The sequence below is a fragment of the Dromaius novaehollandiae genome, chromosome 18, assembly GCF_036370855.1.
Source record: "Dromaius novaehollandiae isolate bDroNov1 chromosome 18, bDroNov1.hap1, whole genome shotgun sequence".
Lineage (NCBI taxonomy): Eukaryota > Metazoa > Chordata > Aves > Casuariiformes > Dromaiidae > Dromaius > Dromaius novaehollandiae.
This window is the reverse complement of record NC_088115.1, coordinates 8,768,868-8,792,504: the sequence shown is the minus strand read 5'-3', so window position 1 is coordinate 8,792,504 and position 23,637 is coordinate 8,768,868. Positions and strand designations below refer to the sequence as shown.

The 23,637-nt window shown below is 44.7% G+C and overlaps 2 protein-coding genes across 3 annotated transcripts in view; one reads left to right on the top strand and one right to left on the bottom strand.

Annotated features, from left to right (window-relative positions):
- The window catches only part of RECQL5 (RecQ like helicase 5), a 41,043-nt gene extending 19,285 nt beyond the window's left edge, over positions 1–21,758 (bottom strand). Inside the window, exons 1-8 of the mRNA XM_026098887.2 lie at positions 21,629–21,758; positions 21,220–21,350; positions 19,881–20,002; positions 17,376–17,894; positions 16,587–16,692; positions 16,009–16,120; positions 13,604–13,766; positions 13,118–13,200 (exon numbers count right to left, since the gene is read on the bottom strand). Of these exons, the coding sequence (XP_025954672.2) occupies positions 13,118–13,200; positions 13,604–13,766; positions 16,009–16,120; positions 16,587–16,692; positions 17,376–17,894; positions 19,881–20,002; positions 21,220–21,340 (1,226 nt within the window). The 5' untranslated portion in view covers positions 21,341–21,350; positions 21,629–21,758. The remainder of the gene's footprint in view (positions 1–13,117; positions 13,201–13,603; positions 13,767–16,008; positions 16,121–16,586; positions 16,693–17,375; positions 17,895–19,880; positions 20,003–21,219; positions 21,351–21,628) is intronic.
- A 116-nt stretch (positions 21,759–21,874) lies between these two features.
- The window catches only part of SAP30BP (SAP30 binding protein), a 31,485-nt gene continuing 29,722 nt past the window's right edge, over positions 21,875–23,637 (top strand). Inside the window, exons 1-2 of one of the 2 annotated variants that reach the window (XM_026099105.2) lie at positions 21,875–22,035; positions 22,156–22,265. In XM_026099105.2, the coding sequence (XP_025954890.1) occupies positions 21,921–22,035; positions 22,156–22,265 (225 nt within the window). In that variant the 5' untranslated portion in view covers positions 21,875–21,920. The remainder of the gene's footprint in view (positions 22,036–22,155; positions 22,266–23,637) is intronic. The other variant, XM_026099104.2, reaches the window with a different exon arrangement.

The window sequence follows — 23,637 nt, the reverse complement described above, 5'->3', positions numbered from 1 at the left end:
TTTGAAAGAACAGCCACAAGAGAAAACAACTGCAACCACGAATTTCAGACTGCCACAGCACCCCAGCAGGAACTTCCAAACTGCCTGCCACAAGGCATCAGCACTGTGTCAGCTTCTTTTCTATGCAAGTTTGTCCTCTTGCTTCCCTTCACCCTATCTTCACTTCTTTTTATCTCTAGCTGCAGCTATGGCAAGTTAATGACATTAGTCTGACAACGCCTAACAAGTTCCATTGACTTCGCTGCCCTAACAGCCATGTCACCTCTGCTGTGGCCGGTTCCCGTCCTCGGTGGATGTATTTTTGAGGAAGGACAATGAGCAAGGAGATTCTCAGATGAGAAAAACACAGGCAGAGAATTAGGTTTGCTTCAAACCCCACAGGACCTGTGAGCCACAGAGTCTCCAACAGAACTCAGGGGCTGTTCTAAGGCTCTAGAACAGCAGTCTGGCTCTTGGAAAATAAACTGCCAGCTGAGACCTACAGCCTAACCTAAGTTTCAAATCATTTTAAGAATTTCCCATTTTAATAATCATTATTATAGCTACTGCTTCATCCAGATCTCCTGCACCACCTGGCATCTACTACTGTTGGCAACTGGGAGCTTACTTGAACATAGTATAATGAAAAAAATGGATTATTTCTTACAACTCCACTGTGAAATCTGTAAGTAATGTCATTACCGTTGCGTTGTGGATGAGGGAGATAAACAAGCTGTCTCATGCATCTGCCTTTAGTCGCACAGTCAGCACTAGCCTTACCCTCATGCTAATCTTTAGGGTAAGATCTTGGTTCTCCTGAAATTGATGGCAATAAGATCACGACCAAAACGAGTTCTGAGCAAAGAATTTAGTCACAAGTAGAATGGAAGCTACAAAACTCCATGAACGCAAATAGATTTCCTGGGGGGCTTTTATATATATATATGTATTTTTGAGAAGTGATTTATTCATCGCCCTTTTGCTACACTCCATGAGCAGAACTCCCAAAGCAGTGCGAGCCCTTGGGAGCAGCGTGCAGTCAGAAGCGCAGGCAGGTGGAAAAGCATCTGCTCCCTCGCGGGCAGATCGGAGATTGCACCACCAACCGCAGTTCAAACTTTCTCCCTGAGTAAATTCAAACCAAGGTAAATAAGCAACATTCCTTGCAAGTTTTGGAACAAAAACTGCTTCACTTAGATAAGGCACCATGGGCAGAGGAAGGTCCGTTACGGAGAAGAGAGAATCAAGACAAGCTCCTATCGGTTTAGACCAGGCACTCTGGTAATCTACATGGAGCTAGACAATTCTGATCATGCATTTTACGTTTTACACCCAACCTCAGAAGTCTAGTTCTTATACTTGCTGCTTCTAAAGCATGGTATGAAAAGTCAGAGCAGACTCCTTTCTAGGAGAGCTACAGGCAGGCAGAAATACCCCCAAGGGGAAGAAATATTTTCAGAATGCTACAGCCAGAAATATATATATATTTAAGGTTTTCTTTTGGAGCCAAGAGCAAAAAACACAAATCACTTCACCTCTGCCTGCACTGCCATCTCTTATAATGGAAACAAAGCTGGAAACTTGCTGACACAAAGTCCTACAGTACTGTGCAAAGAGAAGAGCAGCCATTTCTGGAGCAGTTCGCTTGGGTGTGGCAATCATCCGGAAAGAACTATTTAACCCTAGTCTCAAAAGTGACCTTTTCAGGGCAAAAGGCCACAGCTATGCCTCCCTGCTAAGTTGCACAGAGGTCTTTCTGTGGGGCTAGCTTTTCCATCCACCCCCATCCCTACGAAGCCAGCTGGTTCCGATTTTTATTCCTTAGCTTGGGTTTAAAAGAACAAAGAAAACCCTTTCTGCATTGCATAAACATACAAAATGTAATTTTACTTGGCACTGTAGTATGAAAGCCCAGCATGCAAAGAAACAGCCAAGGTCTCTCTCAGTCCTCAGTGTGTTTAGAAAAACTAACTCCAAGCATCCATTTGTTTGAGTAACCAAACCAGATGTGCACTAGCGAACTAGCTGGCTTGTTCTGGAAGCACTGTCCAGATCTTTTGCCTTTGTGTTATCACCAAAAAAAGGAAATTAAATTGCAATGTTTAAGTCCCATAAAACTGTGCTGACTATTACAACATGCACAAGCTAGGAAATGTAATGACCTAAGAGCCTTATTCCATCCACATGTCCAAAAGCTTGTTTTAGGCAAGACTATGCATATTTCCCAACAATCTTCTGTTCCGCTTACTGACTGAAGTAAAATTTTAACTTCTGTAGCTCTCCTGCAAACTTATTCATTGCAACGCCTTGCAAAATTTTGCTTACGGGGGGGCAAGAACAGCAAATACTGGTGGCAAAACTGAGGTATATAACTTTGACTAGACTAATAATATCAATTAGCAATAGTTCCTGATCATCCTTCTCTCTGAGAATAAACAAAGTGTAAGATTACTGGGCAGGGCAGGAAGGACTATCTATCTCTGCGAGGCCCTGACAGACTCGGAGGCTTTTGCTTTGCTCATCACCAGCAGCGATGGATGGACATCCACTGTTCAATTTACATAATACTCCATTAGAACAGAGTGACTACAAAAAAATAAAGAAGCTACACTTAGTTTAGCATATAAAAGTCCTCTGTAAAAACCTGAAAATCATCCAGCTGTCCCCAGTAAACACAGACTTTAGCTTTTAATATCACCAGTCAGTAAGACTGGTTGATAAAGTCCAAGTTTAATGGTATTGTAAAAAGGTGCTGAAGTAAGCACCTTATTTTTTGAAGGGGCTTTCTGTAGCTGGAACCACAGAGTCTTTGAAGGGATCTACTGTATGTCACTCAGTAGAAAACAAGTGAAACCTGTGTACCACCAGCATGCAGTATTTGGAACACCATTTCAGTTACAATTGCATGGCTTTCTGGAAGACAACTGAAGCACAATTGAAAAGAAATCAATTATTTTCACTGGGGGAAAGCCAAGGGCAGCCACTGTCCAGTTTTAACTCCATGCTTGCTGACATAGGTGTACTTTTAGAAGAAATACCATATTTTTGCCTTTGCGTAACAGTGCAACTGTCAAAACAACTCTCAAAGCCAGATTTTGAAATGTAAACAGTGCCAGAATGCATAGACAGTTAATAGTCCTCCACCTTAGCTACTGGGAGCAAGGACTGAGACCAGATAAACTTGTTTTACTTGTGATCCCCAGTGCGCTCTATAAGAAGGCTGGCAGCTTCCTAGCATTAGTCCGTGAAAAGCTTTATCCCCTCTCCATTTGTTTCCTTCTACAGCATAAAGCCTGAAGCGGTTGAACCAGAATGTCTTCTGCAGGCTTTCTGAAGGAAATGCAAGGCATTGGTGAGAAGTTTCTCCTTAAGCTCCAGAAGCTGCCCAAGGCTGACCCCGTGGAGATTGTGTCCTTCTGCGTGATTCTTCTGTTTATTGGTGAGTTTGCCAGTGGAGGCAGAGGGGTGTCAGAACGTCTCTTCTCTTTTACAGGGGCAGCTTGTTCTCGGTCTCTTGTTGATAGGTTGTGTTGTCAGCAGTTGTTTTTCAGACCGTGCTTTGAAGCCTAGCTTAATTTCTAAGTCAGTTTTAATGTTCAGTGCGCATCTCCACACATGTGTAGAATATGACAGGCAGCAGCATAACTCCTCTATTCAAATCTTAAACAGCAATATTTAACCAACCCCAGGTTGCTGCAACGTTTCGAGGCAGAGGAGATAGTTTGTGACAAATGGCATTAGGGGACCTCACTGCCATGCAAAGACACTCAGGTGGAGGACTCCAGTGTCGTTTCTGTGCTTGGTTCAGTGGAAGCAGTATGCTTCAAATGAGTGTATTTATTCGCCTCTGGTAATGGCAAAACCGCTCCTGCTGCCATGTGGGGATGACGTGGAAGGAACAACAAAGACCTGCTCGGCCAGGGGGGGACGAAGTTTGTTCAAACAATGGGGAAATGAGGAGGAAGGAAGGCAGGCGCTCCCCCTCCAAGAGGTGCAGTTTGCTCCCAGCCGCAGCGCCCGAAGGAAGGGTGTGCATCCACCTCGGACGCTCCTCCCCGGGCTGGAATTCAGAAACAGGCACACCTGCTTTTTTTTCTTTCTTTCTTTTTTTTTCATGGCTACGGCTGGTTCCCCACAGGTCAGGTTACCTGGCAACCCATCCGCAGACTGTTAAGGAACGCAGATGCACGCAGGTGCGCGCGCACGTGCTCTTACGCATTTTGAAGGATTAAACATGTCATCCTTTTCTCTTCCGGATAAACTAAGATATCCCTCCCAACCCTGACCATTATACCTAATACAGAATACCAACAGGTTAGCTCACTGCTTTAAAAAGCAGAACTCTGTGCTCGAAGTATCTATTTTCTCAAGCTAAATACGGAAGAACTAATAAAGCCAACCCAGTCACGAATACCTGTCAGCACTAAAGGGCACACTGCACCCACTCTTCAGAAATAGAACTGCCACAGAAATGCCAGTTTGACTAATCAAATCCTCTCTGATGCAACTATGGGGTGACTCCAGTCTCCATCCATTCCAGACACACAGCTCTACCTGGTTGTTGCATTTCATCCCAGAAACAACAGCCACATAAGGCAGGTAAAGATATGCGCCCACGTGGCTTGGTACATAGCTCTTATGATCATGAAATATTCAGTAACGATGATAGGAGTTTTGTGTGTGTAATGGGTGAACTCTGGGCCCACAGTCTGGAAAGCAATCTTTCAATCCAAAATATATAAATACTAAAATTCTATATTTTTACTATTGTTGTATTGCCTACAGATAAACGTACGCAATTTCCCATACAGACACTCTTCCACTTGCCCAGAAATAAATGCAACAGTCATTGTAATTTGTTCTTTACAGTTGCAGAAGAATTTCCCTCTGCCATTTCCTTAATGTATTTATTTACCACTGGAAACAAATCTAAAATTAGTTGCCTAAACCCTTCTTCACTGGGCCTGCCCTATCTGCCCGTCCTGAATCTTGGAACCTGTTGGCTGATTTCAGCCAAGTCTGACAAAGCAACAGGAACTTATATCTTTTGATCCCTTCCAGGTATCCATGAAAGGAGACATCTGGGTGGAGGGGAAAGATCCAAATCAGCGCCCCCACATTGGGGAAGTCAGTATAACTGTATAACGACTTCTTAACCATTACGAGCAGCCAGCTGAGAGCACTGCACTTGCACTAGCGCTTGCACTAGCAAACCAATCGACACACCTATGGCTCCTACTAAGGCCTGACATGTGCTGACATTTGTCCAGCTAAATGGATAACTAATACAAGAGGGGAGGAACCTGGAAGGAGAAAGGTAAGAGACACAGGGCGAAAATCAGCAAGAAACCAGGCTTTGTTAATTCTGCTGTTCATCAAACAACTTAGAGGACATTTTACAACTTAGAGGGTAATTTTCCAGTGATTCTCCCTATGTCAGGAATCAATATCCTTTGCTTTCCTTTCCAGTTACTGTTCTGGTGATGATGATCATCGCCTGCAGCTGCTGCTGCTATAGCTGCTGTAGCTGCAATGGACGTCCTGACCACAGACGTAGGAAGATCCAAGTCCGTCCAGCTGCCCATCCATGAGGTGTAACAAGAGATGACATGACCTACTACCAAGGACATGCATGGACATCATGATTCAGTCACTTGGGAATGACTGCCTACACTAACTCATTGAATATGGCAATAACAATATTAATGAATATGACTCAGAGGACCAGAAGTCACAGCCTGGATTTCATTCTTTCTGCTGGGCTCCATGGTGTGACCACAAAGGTAACGCTACTTTGCCATCACTGTCTCCCTCAGCTGGGATGTAAGGCGGGGTGCACAGACACATGCTACCAAGAGAACACACTTTCCCAGTGAAAACCCTACAGCTGGGCCAGCCAAGGATTCCCTTTGTGACCACGGAGCCACAAACCAAAGCAGAGCCCCTACCCTCTTCACAAGTGATTAATCCAAAGGATGATGCTGGGCACTAGCAAAACCCACTAACATCACTGGGAGGTGCACGTGCTCAGCACATCTGGGATGAAACCCAAACCTGCTCTCTCAAAAGCCGTGCACAGCAGAGCATAGACGTTTAGGTGAGATGTCTGCTGAAAACACAACAAATCGTGGACCTTCTGAGCTTGACATGCCAGCTGAGGCTCTGAGTGCAGCTGGTTACAAATGCTCCCTGCTTCTTTTCCTCATTATTACAAGGATGTGAAACTGCCAAAGAGAACAATTAGATCATGTGCAATATCAATTGTAATCAGAAAGACGAAGGCAAAAGGGGAAAACTCACAAATGTTACAGTTTAATTTGATCGCTCTACTACTAACCATGCTCTCTGCCACCCATCCTCTATGTGGTACTCAGATCCTTCAAGAGTTCTGCTCTTTCTGCATATTGCAGGTGAATGCCCCTTACAGAGCCTGGGAGTCGCAGGGGATGCACAAATCTACATCCTCGCTTGAGGGACCTGTGTGCCTGACTACCTGCACTGGGTGCAGTTTATTTTAGTGGGCATAAGCATTATGCTTAAGGTGTGTTTATTCGCATACACCAAGGCATTTCACAGAAGTGACATACAGTATGGTGAGTGTCACTTCAGGGTATATATGCAGCAGCTGACAGTTGGCACTGTGACAAAGCAGAACGGGCTGCACAGCTGAAGTTAACAAGTGCAAATAAATCCCTTTTCCATGCTGCAGCCACTGTGTATGTTTGGTTTGTATTCTGGTGAACTTCAGAAAGGGATTTATGTATGTACAAGGCTACAGCACAGGGAATGACTTTCATGCCTGGGACAGTTAGGGTTAGGAAGAATATCGTACTGCACCTATTCTGTAAGCCACTGGCATTTTTTCAGCCCAAAATAGTTATGCCACAACATGAAACCAAACGTCTCAAACCAATCATCTACACGCCTGTAGATAAGCCATCTTCTACCCTTGTGGTCAGATTGCTAAACCTGGAAGAGTCAAAGGGATTACACATGTATATAACAGAGCCAGCATCCAGCTAGAGAGAACAGAATCATCAAGTTTTTAAGTAATGAGCTTTTAAACACTCTTCACACTTCAGAGGGGCAACATAGAGAAAACTTTGTAAAGAAACCTCTTCTTTCTGATGCCTGCCTGCACCTGGATTAGTAAAATGAACATTGTATCAGTAACTTCTCATGTATATATTGCACTTCAATTTTTTCAAAGAAACTAGATGTAGGTATCTTGCACTTTTTTACAGCTGCACTTTGGTATAAATCTGCAGCCAGCAACACAGAGGATAGTTTAAAAATTAAGGGAAAAAACCTTCTAAAGCCAACAACATTACTTTTAAATCAAAAAAAGAAAATGTTTCCAGCAGATGTGGATGCTCTTAAAAGAGCAAAGATTTGAGCCCCAACTTGACAATTGCCAATAAAAGGAAGAACCCCAGAGCTACTGCGTGCACAGACTAACAAAGCACTGGCTTTTGTTATGCCATCCCAAAGCTTTCACTCCCAACAAACATGTTAGGGTAGGATAAGCTCAAGTGTGTCATCAGTTTACTCTAAACAACATTCAGAGATGCATCACACTATAACCTCTCTGTCAGACATGTTCTTTTCTCATTTCATTTACAGACAAGTGACAATCAAGGTGACAGGATGTCTCTGAACCCCTCTTTTGCAGGAGATGCGTTCAATTTAACAGACCTTTTTGTTTCTTAATTCTATCACGAGACCTGAGAAAGAACAGAGCTTACTTTCTTCCCTAGCTTGTGCTAGACATGCCAGCTACAGGAATTAACAGGATCCCACTGAGAAATGTTTCAGCAGCATGGAATGGGCCTGTGCTAACAGAGTCAGAAGGAAGTGCTGTGGGTTGGAAATGCATCAACGCCTGACAAGCTGCTGTCACTGGGAACGAGCTCAGAGCTGCCAGGCCTTATCTCAACATGAAAAGCCACAAATACTTGGCTTGCCGGTCATGCTACAAGTTAAATCAGTGACAGACATCAGGCAGAGGGACAGAGGAAATGGTTCCTCTCTTATCTCTACCACTGTTAGTTACTGAATTAGAAGCAGAAGATAAACACAGCATAGTTAGAAAAGAGAAGGGGAGAAAAATCAAGCAAGTCTCTAAAGAATGCAGGTGCCTTTCTGGAGCAGAGGAGCAGCCACCAACCATGCAACTCTGCAGAGCAGGGGTTCCCTAGGCTGGTTTCCACACACTTGCCTAGACCTCACTGATACTCTGCTTAGCATTTCATGCTGTTATACTCAGTAGGACTATTCACATACTTGATGCATATGCATAAGTGTTTGGCTGCATTGGGGTCTGCCAACTTCTTGCATGCAAAAGATCAGGTTGGCCTGCAAGATGCCCAGCAAATCTCCATTCAGTTTATTGCAGTTCTTCAGTTTCTGTTGACTGGAAAAAATGCGAGACAGTCTGAGTCCCTGCACACCACTCACACAAGCCTTAGGTCTTTTTGGCTTCACCCGTTATGCACAGAAAGGGACTTGGAACACCCCGAGCACTAGTGAGGCCGAATCTTCTCTATTTTAAAAAGGAGAGAAAGATTCAGAAGAGCACAGATGAAGGTAAGACTTCTCCAAACACAGCAATTTCTGTACACACTGTAAAAGTTGGAGTGAGCCTGGAAGTATCTGCAAGGAGATAGTTACTTCAGTATGACAATATGTCTAGTGAAATAGTTTCTTTCCATGAGAAACTCACAGTGAACCTTGAAGCCAGCCTCTCCAGCAGAAGCATTTAAAGCTTTATGGAATAGCTTCCACTCAGTAACATCATCCTTCTGGTTTCAAAGTGATCTACTTGGCTTGTGACAGTTTTCTTTTACACACACGCATCGCACTCTCCTCCCCCCACCCATATATACACCTCTCTCCAGGAGCTTTTTATTTGCAGCACCTTCCCTCTGATCTTCCTCAGTTAAGAAAGCAACAGTGAGTCCATTTTATTGCAGCTAACAGCAGTGCAAAGCTCTGTAATGAACTGATCTATCTAAATGGTCATGATGAAGTTTAGTCTAGAGGGCAGTCTTGTTCACAGTTTCATTTTAGAAATGCCAGTCTCTTAACTGAGCTTGCAGTTCAGATATGGCCAGGACCCAGGGAACAAAGCCCGCTTCTTGCCACCACAGGCTGTAATATTTTTTAGATATTATTTAGATATAATATTATTTAGAGGATGCAGTGGGCCTTTACAGGCACTAGGAAGGCTTGGTTGGAATAGATGCATGCATGAATACAGGCAATGGAGAAGAAGAAATGTTTAAATCATAGGTAAATTAAGCCTTTTTAAGTAGGCTCAAGGCCTTTGATTAGATTAGCCACACCTTTGCAAGAAAGCCAGCTGTTAATCATTTACTGCAGTACAAACAGGCAATTTCCACACTTACTCTGCAAGTCTCTGGGTGCAGTGAGGGGGTCCTTACTACAGGCCAAGACCTCTTGGAGTGGGTGCAGAGGAGGCACCAGAAGAAGCACACGCTACAAGCACAACAGCTTCAGGTATTTATAAGACTGTATACAACTCTCTTATTTCAGGAGGCTAACTATAGTCAGGGGAGAGAGAGGAACTTTCTGGGGTGTACAGTCACACAGGGTTTCTGCCTCTGGGTCTGCAGAGCTAATATTGAGGCTTTTCTATCTAGGCTGCCTCCTTTTTAAAGGAAAAGGGAGCTATCTGGAACAGCCTCCTTGTCCTATATACTTGTTGGTTAAGGACTGGCCAAGGGGATCTGCCATCATTCCAAAAACCAAAGCATTAACTGAGTATTTTGGCTGCTTAGAAATAAACAAAAGTTCCAGGAAACTGAAGTGTGAGCTTGTACTCCTAGTCAAAGGTGACTTGGTGAGGGTGAAACACTTTGCACAGCTAATCCTCTCCTTTCATATGATAGTAAGGATGTGGATGTAAGAAGCAGTGAATCAGCCTAAATATTTTGAAATAATGAATATATCTTCCTGTATTAGGCCTGTACAGTAATACTTGAGTGAGAGTGCAAGAAATAATCTATTCTTCCTTTCATTTGAGAAGCATCTAGCAAGGAAGTTTTAGTAAAACCACAAGCTGTTTCCAAAGAGATTCTGGATGTTCTTTAGAAAGCAGACAGCTGGGTCATTATGCAAAGTATCAGTGAAAGAGCAAGTGTGTAGAACCCACTGAAATCCCAGTTTTAATTATTCCTGGATTTAAGAATTCATAAGAGTGCCCAACTTTCATTTTTAGAGATCTTTCCATGGCTATCAGCCAGGTTTTCCCACTGAATACCTGTCTCATGTGTATGCTGTGCAGTTCCCAGTGATGAAGGGTTCATGATGAACATGCTGGGTGATACACTCAATTATTAAAAATAAATCTCAGCTACCAAAATCTTGGAAGGCTGGAAGATTTCTGCTTTACTTCTCTGTAGATCTGACTGCTAAGAAGGCCTCAGCTATCTTCCTTCTGGTTTATGCTCCAGATTCTGTGAAGAGTGACTCTACCTTTTGGAACAGGGATGCCTGCAGGCACAAAAGACATGTGCATATATTGGTTTAGGGACTGTGGCTGTTTCTGCTCAGGGCACAGAGAGGATACATCAACATCTGATGTTATTCTTGTCTAACTCTGGCAGGGTGGAAGCCAGCATGTCATCAGTACAAGAGGCATCCTCAGTTCTGGAAGACCTGGAGAAACGGATTTTAACGAGTGACTGGGCTCTTGGGGGGCTAGTGGTGATTGGTGCCTTCTGTCTCGTCTTCATTGTTTTCCTCTTATTTGCTGGCATCTTTGGGTGCTGCTCATCTCCAAAGCACAGGCGGAGCGGTGCATAAACAGTGGGGCTGAGCGCAGTACTCGGAGCTTTGCAGCCAGGGGAGAGTCAGCGCAGATACAATCCGACTGTGTTGTTCATAGAAATCTTTCTCATCTTCTGCCCCTGGATTGTTATTTCTCCCCATGCAGCTTTCCTGCATCGAGAGCCATATACTAGTGCTAGTGGGTTATTCTGCAAATCCACAGCAAATGCAATACATACAGCAATCATACTCAGGAGCTGCATGACTCGCCAAATACTAGAGTCTCTGACTGACTTTCATCTTTCAAGCAAAACCACAAGGTAGAGATGATAAATGGTCAGCCATCACCTAAATTTGAGGAAGATGCCTTCAGCTGCTGCAGTTTCATGTTTTCTTCTGCCTCACAAGAAGGCAACAGGAGACTCTCCAGCAAAAGCTCAGCTTGACCTTTCTGTCTGAATGTCTGTTCTCCAAAAGCAGCTCGTACAATTATTCTCCTGTCATGCTTGGGCAATAGCCTAAATATACCATGCAAAAACTTGCCTATCGGAATACAAGTCTGTCTTTATTTGTTCTTATTTAGAACCTTGCAAGATTGGAGTTCTAGGTTTAAAGAGCATCTTAGTCTCCTGTACAATTAGAACAAGGAAGAGACAAAGCCAGACAACACAGCTGTAATATGCTACCCTGGGATGACTTGTGGCATGTTAGAAGGTACCAAGCTGGGAGAGGGAAGAGAGAGGAGCAGACATTCGAGTTTATTAGGCCAGTGAGCATCCCTCACAGTAGCAGGGCAAGAAGCAGGAATCTTTCTCTTATGTACTCAGTGAAATACTATTTCCTCCTCTATTAATCTGAGCAAAGGAGAATCTGTTTTTCTCTCTGTCCTCTCTCAGGCATTGCCTCACTACTGCAGCTCAGTTCCAGTGAAGGTCCTTACTTCAAATAATAATCAGGTTTTTTTTTTTATTATATATGAAATGGGAGATGCTGTAAGATGGTTACATGGATCCTAACCCATGCCTTCACTGGGATGCCACCCTGGCGTGTCCTGTAACTACTGGCTTATGCAAGGTTAGTTTGTTGATCCAACACAGCTTTCACAGCGCAAGCGTCTAGTCTAAGACAACACTATCACAACTGACTTTATTGACAACCTGTGTGAGGACCCAGGAAAAACAGATATTGAGAAGTTTCCAGGATCAGCATCTAACCCAATAGACACAGATGCCTCTCATGTTATACAAAACCCAGACAAGCAGCCATCTGGCCATTCTTGCTGTGAGTAGGTGACATGCAACAGAAGGAGCAGAGCAGAGCTGCTTAGATTTTACCTAAGTGGATCAAGCTCTTATAGCAGGATGCATCCTGCTATACTACTTTCTCAAATCGCCTTATCTTTGGACAAAAAGGCGTTGCTTCAGATGACCCAGCACTACTGAACATTGTGCCATACTGCAGCACAAGTAAGACTCTTACAGAACAACCCTGTAGAAACAGGATTTGTTTTCCAAACATGACCGGAAAGAGAGAATATGTTCACCGAGGCATCAGAAAAGAAACACATGCCACGTTGACCCTGAAAAAGTTGCCTTAGACATTTCTATGAAGGATGAAACTAAATGCAGACCTGAAAGCAAGATGACTAGTGTTGACTGTTTTCACTTAGTGAACACACACTGCTCTGTTACTGGCAAAATTATAGCTTTGATGTCTCATCCAGCATAGCCTAGCAATCGGCACAATTACAGCTTACAAATCATGAACTAAATCTGAATAACACATTGCAGATGCTAGTCTGCATTTACATTGGGCATATCCATAATTTGAGCCTGTTTCTGAAAGCTTCTAAGCACCATCAGCTCCTTCTGAGATCAGTGAGAATCAAGGATACCTAGTATTTTGCAGACTGGAGCCCCTGAGATTTAGAGAAACATTAAAGCTAAATGCTTCCACCCTATGGTGATGGTCTTTAGCCTGTCTGTCTGTCTCCTTACAGGAGATGTGGCAAAGGAGGAAAGAGTCAAAACAGAGGCAACTGGAATGAAGTCAATCCACCACAGATAAAATACATTAAAATTCATAGCCAGAGAAATCATAGTTTAACGTCAACATGTTACTTATCAGACTCCGAGACCAATATCTCAGTTAGCTCAAAGGTGGGAGTGAGTAAGACATGTCTAAGTGACACTTTCCTCAGTCAACACAAAAAGTATCAGGTGATTCATTCACTATTTTCTTTTTCCTAGTCATGCAGTCACAGAAAGATCTCAGCCATCACAGTGCCTTGGAGGGGAAGGACATTGTTTCCCCAACATTAAACAGTGTTTGAGAGAAATGTACTTACCCCAGCTCCTCGCAGAAGCTGACTATGGCATCAAAGGCTGTCATCACAGCTTTGTCAGACTCTTTCAAGGAGCCTTTTTTTTCCTGGAATTAGAGAGGGATGATAACTATGGTCTTCAATTCAAATACAAACAGATACAGCATCTCCAGTGACACCAAATCTAACCCTGCTGAGCAATGCAGCAGAGGTACAGACACCACCCTTTCTCTGCTCTGTGTTTCTGCTCAGATCGCTTCTGCTTGCCCATGCTTCTCTAATAGGGCTGGAGCTGGGTCTGGCAGCCCTTTCCCCCCCCCTGCTTTGCTCTCTTCTGCTATCCCTTGAAACAGGGCTACAGACAGATCCAGAGCTGATAGCTATACCTACAGCTCCAGAAAATAATCATTTCATCTTTGCATATTCAGACATTACCACAGGCAACAGGCAAACCAGATCTGAGCAAAGCCAGCATACACAGGCTGGTGGATACTATTCTGCAGATCCTACCTGGATTTTAGAGAGCTCTTTCTTGATCAGGAAGCTGACTTGATCTCGGTCAGTCCTAGAGTAATAGAGGCGGCAGCAGGATGGCTTCCCATCTCTCCCAGCTCTGCCAGATTCTTGGTAATATCCAGCCATTGACTTGGCAATATTCCAGTGGGCAACAAATCTGCATGTGATAAGACAACAGGAAGTACATGGCTGCAGTTTTCTCAGATCACTGCATACACAATTGCATTGTTCACAGACATCAGCAACAGTAAAAATCAGGCAGCAAAAGTATGAAAGAGGACTTAGTAGAGCAAAGGATTGTGAATGTAGACATTTATTACTTCTTAACACTTGAGGCACACTGGAAAGCAGCAAAGTTATAACAAAATCCAGTACATGTGAACAACATGTAAGCAGGATGTTGCTTAAAATGGATGGAAGAGAATGGACATATGCATATTCCAAACATGCATACAGTTGTACAGCTCTGAAGGATGAGAATAAGGACACTGCCTTAAGGAGTTTGAAATATTTTACCATAAAAAAGCACTCATTAAAAAGTCCTATTTATTTTGTGGAAAACAATTTGAACACTACAGAACACAATTTGAAATATTTTATTTTAAAAAGAAACTTCTTTGCCAACAAAGTCTGCATGGGAAATTCTGTCTCACCAAGGTCCCTTGTAGATAAAGGCATCCTTCCCAGTCAGCAAATATGACTATGAATCATTACTAAATGATAAATAATCACTCAAGGAAAGTTTTGAATACACCACTGCAAGACTATCTTAAACCTGCTCATACTTGAATATTCAGCAATTCAGCTCAAACCTGTATTGAGAGATCTCAGCATTTTGCAGTCCAGTGATGCTGCCAATATTTTAAATACAAGACTGCCCCAAAGCTAGTCCTTTTTAATCTCTTCACGCCACCATGTCTCAGAGGCAGGTATTGTACAAACAGGTGTGACAAAAAATTGAATGGCAAAATCAAGCAAACATGTTTCTCCAAACATGAACGCTCCAGGAAGAGGCCAGTCTGGAGGCAGCAGGGCCCTAGACATTTCTTCCCCATCGGGAAGCTTACTGAAGGAATTAATAAATAATCTCAAGCAAAGCTGAATTAGCAGTAGAGAAGATCTGATTCTATCAAAAGAGAGACAACACCTCCATTTTTCCCTTTCATCCTGAAAAGTCACCTCCAGAACTTGTCAGATCTGATCTTATACTTGAAAACATATGCATGAATAAGACCTTAAAACTCTGCCAACGTACAGTCAAGGCTAAGCAGCAGTGCCTTGTTGCCAGGGTCAAACAGACTTTTAACTATTAAAAAACTGCTTGTAAAGAGTCACTTTAACTTCATTCTTTGGAAACTACCTAGGTTACAAGGACATTTCAGCTATATTTCACTCTCCTCAGCCCCATGCATTTCAGCTACTCTTTGCTGTTTCAATGACCACTGTACTGAGCAGGGCAGACACTAATTTCATCAGGTCACTATAATTCATGCTGCTGTAGTGGAAGACTTCTCATTTCACTGTTGGGTAACCTGAGTTAAGCAGTAAAATAGTCTGTCATTGCTATGGAAACGTGTTATCTGTCAGCATAATGACAGAGACAGATAGATGGCACAGCTGTTAACTGATGTGATCATCTCAATGATGTCCTGTTCCTCTCCCATGGCATTCAAAGCAATTGCTTTATGTGGATTTTAGTGCATAGGAGATCAGGTCCTTATGGGGTGCTGTGTGAGCTGCAGCTGGGTTAATCTACTAAATGATCTCAACTTACAGCACTAACACAGCCCAGCTATAATGTGGTGCAAGGATGATAACAGGAATTCTAACACCACAGAGCAATTATGGTGACAGTTCCCAGAGGAACAGCAACTGAAAACATTTGCAAAGTTTCTAACCTTTGGACTAGAGTAATAATTTTAGAACGCTTATTATCATCTGTGAACTGCTGTTTTTCCTCATTGCAGTTTGCAAAGAGGGATTGTCAAAAACTGGCTCTGACTATTTTAGTAGATGGCATACAAAGTATTTTAGGCAAAAATTTCCTTCCTGCTGCTTTCTGAGGGCAACTATTGCATCAAGAGAAGTGAAAGGGGCAGCTGTGATTGTGTCTGGATGGCTCTTGTCGAAACCCTTGGTATGAACAAGCATTCCTCCAATTTTATTGGTTTCTAGGATGACTAGCAAAGATGAGCTCTGGTGCTTCCTTAGTTTCTTTACAAAACCTCTCCATTGTTTTTGCTGCTTCTAAGGTAGAAAACCTCAAGCTCTGCTTCTGTGGATTTAGCAAGTGTTCATCAGGCATTTGAGTCGTATGTGCCAGGTAACAGGGAGATGGAAGGTTTCCCTCCCACTGCACAGGTTTCAGTCTCTGGTGCACAAAACCCAGCCTCACACACCTGACATTTGCTTTGTCTACTCCCATTCCAAAACTGATGGTTGCGACAATAACTGGGATCTTCTCCTCCATCCATTCATTCTGGATTGAAGTCCTGTCAGCTGCCTTGAGTCCTGGGAAGGGAAAAGAGAAAAAATAAAAAAAGAAACAAGAGGATTGAAGGGGAAGTGGAAGTATTCTCTTCCTCCTCCATTCCCTCACTGCAAGCCAGCTCCCTCACTTAAAAGCAGACTGATACACACACTCCTCTCCGCCTATGCTTAAACTGGCTGGGGACCAAGCAGAAGACATCACCAGCTGACTCTACTTCAGAGAGGAAAATCCAGAGTCCTCCTGGGGCAGGAGCTGTTGTTACATTTAGGCCACGCAAGATCCAGCAAGAGTTAAAGTTCTGGAGTGACAGGAATGCCACTCTGTGAAATGTCCCATACTTATCTCACAGACCTGTCAGCTTCAACGCCAGACACATTGCAGACTGTGCCTAGAAAGTCGCTGTCTAGCTAGCCCTGACTCGCACCTTAGAGGCGGTACAGTTCAGTTCTGCCAGTTTCTGAGAGATGCAGATGCAGCTTCCAGTACCTGCGTGATACGCCTTGGCTTTCACTCCTCGGTAGCTCAGTTCAATAGCCAGCTGGTCACACACATCCCTCATCCTGCAGTACACAATGCCACAACCGGAGTATACCTGTGCAGAGAGAAGAGAAAACCCAGGACGCTGTCCAAGCCAATCAGCAAAGCTGCGGTCATTAGTGCAGAAGAGACAACGGGGAAGCATAAGGCTCAGTTCTTTTCCAAGCTGATTCCCCAGCAACTGAATGATACTGCTGCAGCACAGAAGTAAACCAGCCAGAGTCTCCTTATGAGTCCTATGAGGCCAAAAGGATATTGCCTAAGTATCTCAGTCCTCTCCCACTGCGTACAAGGCAAGAAGCAGGCTCTCTGCTTTACAGATAAACTGATGACTGACTTGCTGAGAGTTACTCTGGAAATTAGTGTTATAGTGGGAAATTTAATACAACGCTCCAAATGCTCCAGTTCACCCTTACTGTATTTTTCCACACTAGACAAAGAGCAGAACACAACCAAACCACCTTGATTGGCTGGGAGAAGAAAAACCAAGAGAGAAATGCTATTCACATATTCTGAACACATTATTTTAGAGCAACCCATTTCTGAGGTTGCTTTTGTTTGAAAGGAACGCAGCTTTGCATTTTACTTATTTTAGAGGAACTACAAAACATATGTGAACACTTCCCTTCCAGGGACTTCCTCCTTCCCCATCACAGACCTATCAGGGCTATACTGACCCCAGCATAATTACAGAATATTCTGTTCAATTCAGCCTTTTTCCCCAAATGTAAAACCTACCCCCGTGGTGTTCTTCACTTCTAGTGCTTTCAGACAGAAATCCTTCAAGTTGGCATATGGATCAGTCAGGAGCTCTTTGAACTGCACATCGTAGAACAAGTTAGATCTGAAGCAGGGAGTCTTAAAGGTGGCAAGAGGCTGCTTTAGCTTAAGAGCTGCCACAATGTCCTCCTGGACCTGCTTGGTAGCAGTGGCAGTCAAGGCAACACATGGCGTATTTGGTATGCGAGAGCGCAAAGTGCCCAACCGTAGGTAATCAGGTCGAAAATCGTGTCCCCACTGAGAGACACAGTGAGCTTCATCGATTATCAGGTAGGACAAGAGGTTTCGGGACACCAGAGAGTTCAGAGTGGGCTGAAAGGAGGAGGCAGCAGCCATCTCTGGGGTGATGTACAGGAGCTTTACTTGGGGCTTCTCACTTGCTAAGTCAGCCAGGATGGTCTTCTTTTCCTGGGCAGAGAGCTTGGAGTTCAGAGAGCAGGCTTTGATCTTCAGAGCCAGCAAGTGATCCACTTGGTCCTAGATTAAATAGATAAATAAAAGATAGATAAATTAATTAAAAGAAAAGCAAATGGAATTGAGGAAAGCCAACCATCACCAAAAAAGACTACTGGGGAGATCCAGATGGGGCCCCAACTTCACCTCCAGGCCTGAGTCTCAAGACAACATCCACATACAATCTGGCTATTTAGAACCTCAACTCTAGCTGCCTTTATCTTTAATTGCAACCAAATCTGTTCAGTTCTATTATCCATCTGCATTTTTGTGTCTTCATGCACTTTAAGATAGTCATTTTGCTGCTTGGGAACATCATCAGGAAAAATACAAAATATCTGGCATATGTACTAGATACCTTGTCATATCAGACTGAGTTGAAACAAGCCACCTACGCATCTCAGGATTTACACTATCAAGTTGTCATACATGGAGAAAGAATAACACCACCCTTTAGTAACAGAGCACATTTCATTCCAAAATATCTGAAGAACTTTATAAACAAAGCTGAGATAAGACAAAATACAAGGCTCATGCAAATCACCACTGCAAGAGAACCGAGTCTGGATGAGAATCAGGCCTTGAAAATCAAGAAGGAAACATCAGATCACACTGAAATGAACGCTGACCATAGGAATTCAACTGCCTATTCCTGCACAGAGCTGTGCACTTGACTTGCACGTAACATTTCAAAAGACAGGAATAACCCTGAAGGATGGATACTTCATCAGTTCACTCAGTAGTTGCTTCCAGTGATTTTTCACATGCTTGATTTTTAATTTCAAGGTATGTGATATTCAGTCTATATCCACTGATCTTCACTGGATCTTATTCACTAGATTGGAGGGGCTGCTAATATCCATTGCTTTCTGCTCACAAAGTCAACTCTCAGTCTTCCCTACAAGAAACTAAACAGATTAAGCTCTTGAAGTTTGGCTACACTGAAATACATCATGATCATCTCGGACATAGCCACCCTGCCTGAGGCCTGGATGAGACAACCTCTGAAAGTTCACTCCAGCTCTGTTCCCTAAGATTCACTGAGCCCATCTCAGCATATTAGTCACTCTAACACATTCTGCTTCACCTGGAAACCCTACCAGTGGTAATTTCTTTTTTTTTTTCACTTCTAGTTCACTGATAAAAATACTGCCTGTGCTGGAACTGCTACTAACTCCCCTGGAGCTTAATTAGAAACACTCTCACTTGGAAAGAATTCACTATTTATAACAGCTTTCTGAGATGTGTCACCAAGCCTGTTCTTAATCCTTAACATGCATTGTAAAAGATTATAGAGGAATTAAAAAACAAAACAAAACAAAAACAGCAACCTACAACACCAGATATCATGCAATATTAACCAGATGCTTTACAGAAGTCTAAGTAATGCTACAGCTGCTTTTGCAGGGAAGCATTTCTCCCCATAGGCGATGAAACAGTAGAAAAGGGAAAATAGAGCAGCTCTGCTAAACCAGCTTCTTCCTATGACAGAAGGAAAGTCAGCAACAAAAAGACAGTTTGATGCAGAACAAATTATGGCTTCAAAGGCAACTGCATTTTTTTGCAAGAGTTATTACTTGATAGGTAAAATGGCAGTTTTGTTCTGGGGAAAGATCCAGTTTGGTCCATTTGAGATATTCTACTTTGGTGCTTCTGTAGAGCACACTGCCATATGGAGGTAAAAGGCAAGTGGAAAAAACAGAGAAAGGATCAGTTACAATAACCACCAGGTTATTATTAAAGATGAAAAACCTCATAGCATTAACTTTGTTAGTGGTCCTGCCATGGTCCTGCCTTTTAGAGAACTGCATAATATTAAACCAGAGTTACACTGTTATGCAGCTAAGCTATCACCATGATAAGAAAAAAACCCCAAGACATCAAGATGAGAATCCAGAGACAGGCTAACAGCAGAGACTTCTGGACAGAAAGGCAAGATGCAGCTGTGCTTCTGGAGTTTCCTTACCCCCTTCACTCTCTGCTTTTCCACAGCTAACAGGAGACAGTTACCTGAATCAGTGCAATCAGAGGTGAAATGACAATGGTGATGCCCACTGCTAGAACTGCAGGAAGCTGGTAGCACAAGGATTTCCCTGCCCCTGTGGGCATGCATACAAAGACATCCTTCTCGCCTGCAAAGACAACAGAAAAAGCTCAAGGCTACTGAATGGCAGCAACTTCCCAGAGCTCTGTCTGGAGGGACGGGCACAAAGTCTGTGAGAAACAGCATTAATGGCCTATCTGTGCACGTACCTTGTAGCATACCAACAAAAGATGCTTCATTTTAGTTTCTAAAAGCATAGTAATACTTTGCATGCCTGCGATATTTCCTTCAAAGGATCTCCGATCACTTTGTAAACATTGAGAAACAGCTTTACAGCAGCACCAGAAGATATACAGAAACCAAGACAAAGAACAGTTAAACAACTTATCCATATTCACACTAATTCTCTTCCAGATGGGCTGCTTTCATTCATCTGATAGACCTTCAGTGACCAAGCTAGCAGTCCCATGACAGATCTTTATCACACCCTGTTAAAGTTTACCCCAGAAAAATCCCTCATAATAAGAGCTGGAAACCTCTCAAACACATGGAGAATATTATTTAGTTAGTAACCATCACTGCGCCAAACAGTAGCCACTTCAAATCAGAGATGCCAATGCATACAATGTTATTTAAGAGGCAGAGACACCCTGCTGACAGAATGCCACTTTTGGCAGGTCTGTTATCAACAGCACCTCTGTACAATTGCTGGCAACAGATGAAAACTGTAACTATATCCTGAATGCTGCGTTTGATGCTGTTCTGATTTGCATTATGAGGTCTGCCAGCAGAGCTGTCAGTTCGTGTGCGCGAGCTGCCTGCCAACAAACAGCAGTATATTGGCGGATATGTTAACAGCAGCACAATCATATGTTTCTGATAACATCCGCACGATTCACAGAACAGATAGGAACTTCTACCAGCAAATTAATCTTCTGCTGGTATTGACTGCGTCAAGACAGGTTTACTCTGCAAATGGATCAGTGTAAATAGCTTTAACCTCATCTGATCGTGAGCATGCCAGCAGGTGCCTCTAGGGGAGATAGGTGCAACACAGCACTTTAACATTCCCCCCTTTTTTTTTGTTGATGTAATAGTGGTTTTTCAAAACAAACGTCGAGGGGAAGCGGTAGCGCCGAAGCCATGCTCAGAGCGACACACGCCAGCTCTCCTAGGCCACCGGACGATGCTGGAGCACGGGAGGCCCGGGAGAGCCGGCAGGGCCTTCCCCGCGCAGGCGAAGCATCTCCTCGCGGCGGCAAAGCCAAAGGCCGAGCTTCGGCTCTTCCCGGGGCCCAGCCTCACCTTTCGCCGCCGCCATGGTCGCCCCTTCCTGCAGGGGGGTCTTGAAGGCCTCAAAGCCGAAGACCTTCTGCAGCGCCGTCCGCACCCTGCCCGCCAGGCCCGCGCCGCGCTCCTCGCCCATCCTGGCGCCGCTGCGAACAGGCCGCACAGGGGTCGCTCAGCCCCGGCACCGCCGCCGCCGCCCCCCGCGGCGCCCCCCGCCCCTTCCCGCTCCCCGCGCAGCGCAGCGCCCGGCGGGACCCCGCGGCGTCTCCCCGCTCCCCGAGGCGGCGAGGCCTCCGCCGGGCGCTGCCCGCGCTGAGGGGCCGCGGCGCGGGACCCCACTCCCCCGTATCCCTCCGCGCCCCCCCCATCCTGCCGCCATCCCGTATCCCTCCGCGCCCCCTCCCCGGCCCCCGCCGTCTCGCACTTGCTCAGGGTCCGGCAGGTGCTGCCGCGGCGCGGCGCGATGACGTCAGAGCACCCCTTAAAGGGCCAGTCCCTCACTCTAAAAGCAGGCCGCACACTTTTATCCTCTCCTTCCCCCTCGACACGCTGCCTCGCCTACCGCGGGTTTATTGGTCTCGCCCTGCGCCGAGACTGGAGTATCCCCGGATTAACGGGAGCCTGTTTAAGGCGGGCTGAGGGGGTGGCGTTGCTATGGCGACTGCCCTGCGGACGTCATCGCCGCGCGCCGGAAGCCCGCCCGGCTGAGGGAGAAGATGGCGGCGGCGAAGCGGAGCGTCCTGTCCTCGCTGGCGGTTTACGCCGAGGACTCGGACCCCGAGTCTGACAGCGAGGCTGGGGCGGCCGGCAGCGACGGCGGAGCGGCCACGGGTGAGGGCCGGGAGGGTCCCCCAGCGGCCCGGGCCTCCCCCGCTCGGAGACGAGCGGAGCCTGCCTGAGGTGCCACTCGCTGCCGTCTCCTCATGGCTTTCTCCCCCTTTTCCGCCGCAGGAGAGAAAGGAGGCCTCGTCTCGGTTGGGTACGGAGACGATGACTTCACCCGCCTGGACGGGGACGAGGACGGGTACGAGGAGGAGGACGATGAGAACAGCAGGCAGTCAGTAAGTAGCTCTCTGCTCCTAGGGCTTGCCCCTGCCCCGGGCGCCTCGCAGAGCCCTGCTCTCCGAGCACAGCCCTGGCGAGCAGCCCAAGCTGGAACGCGGGAGCTCCGACTCCTGGTGCGGGTTTCAGCACTTTCTGAACACCTTCATTCGTTTTCATTTGTTTTCAAGTAGGAGACATTCACTTTGAAACCCATCACATTGCTTGTTACTAACTCCATTTGGCTCTTTTTGTGGAAAAGAGGCTGGTATGGGTCAACAGTTATCCAAAGTACAATTTATTTCTTAAGTAGAAATAACCTCTATAAGAATCCTGTAAGAGGAACACACTCTTGCATGAGCAGCTGGAAGATTAAAAAGAATGTAGTTGTGTGATATCTTAAGATAATCTTTTTGCGTATAAGTTGACTCACTCACTACATCAGGTCATCCTGATGTAGCGATGTCCTGTCTAGACTTGAGTGGCTTTTGTTTGTCACGGATGCATGGCATGTCTCTAATAGCATCTTAATACCAAGATAACCAGTGTGTTGTGAAACAGGGCATGAAGTTCACTGCATAAGAGTGCAGTTAGAACACAAAAAAGGATAAATAGTTCTGTCACGGGACTGCTGGAGCAAAACAAGAAGGCTTCTCAGAGGAGTTCTTGTCTTCTCTCTCTCTCTCCCATCATCCTTCTGCCTGCCATGAAAGTAAAAATATGTTATCTTGCCCTTGCTTTAGTTCTTGTGGCCACCCTGCAGAGGAGGGAAATGAGGTTCTGTTACTATACTTCTTTTCATTGAAATCTGTTTTGCCTGTGTTAGACTATTCTCTTACGAGAAACTCACACTTTCTCCGAGGTGCTATTGTGCTTTGACTGACTTTCACCAGTAGCAGAAAAGAATCTATTTTTTGTTCTTGCTTTTGATTTTTTTCTATTGCTACTTTGAGAAGGTGTAACTGATAGCCAGATTCTAGGAGTAGATCCTGGATGCTCCGCAAAGTAAAGTAACGAGAGTTTCTTTTACTGCTTCAGTGAGATATATGTATTCTTTTTCCTCTGAAACTTTTAGAGACTTCTTAGAGAATTCTTCAGTTTGAAAGGAAGTGGTAGATGTGAACCAGATGATTGTCGAACTGCTATGTATAGCATCAACAAGTAGGCACATAGACTGGGTATTTTTATTGCACGCATGACTTTCAATATAGGTTCAGCTGTCCATCATTTGAGAGCTGCAAGATGCTGTTCAGGTAGTGGTGGCTGGTCAAGTTATTCTAGCGGTTGGCCTGTAGTTCTGGCATGTATTTGTAGTCACTCACACTGCAGATTGATGCAGGTTTGGACTTTGTTACCCTGGGTGCTTTCTATCTAGTCTTGTTGCAGGAGAGC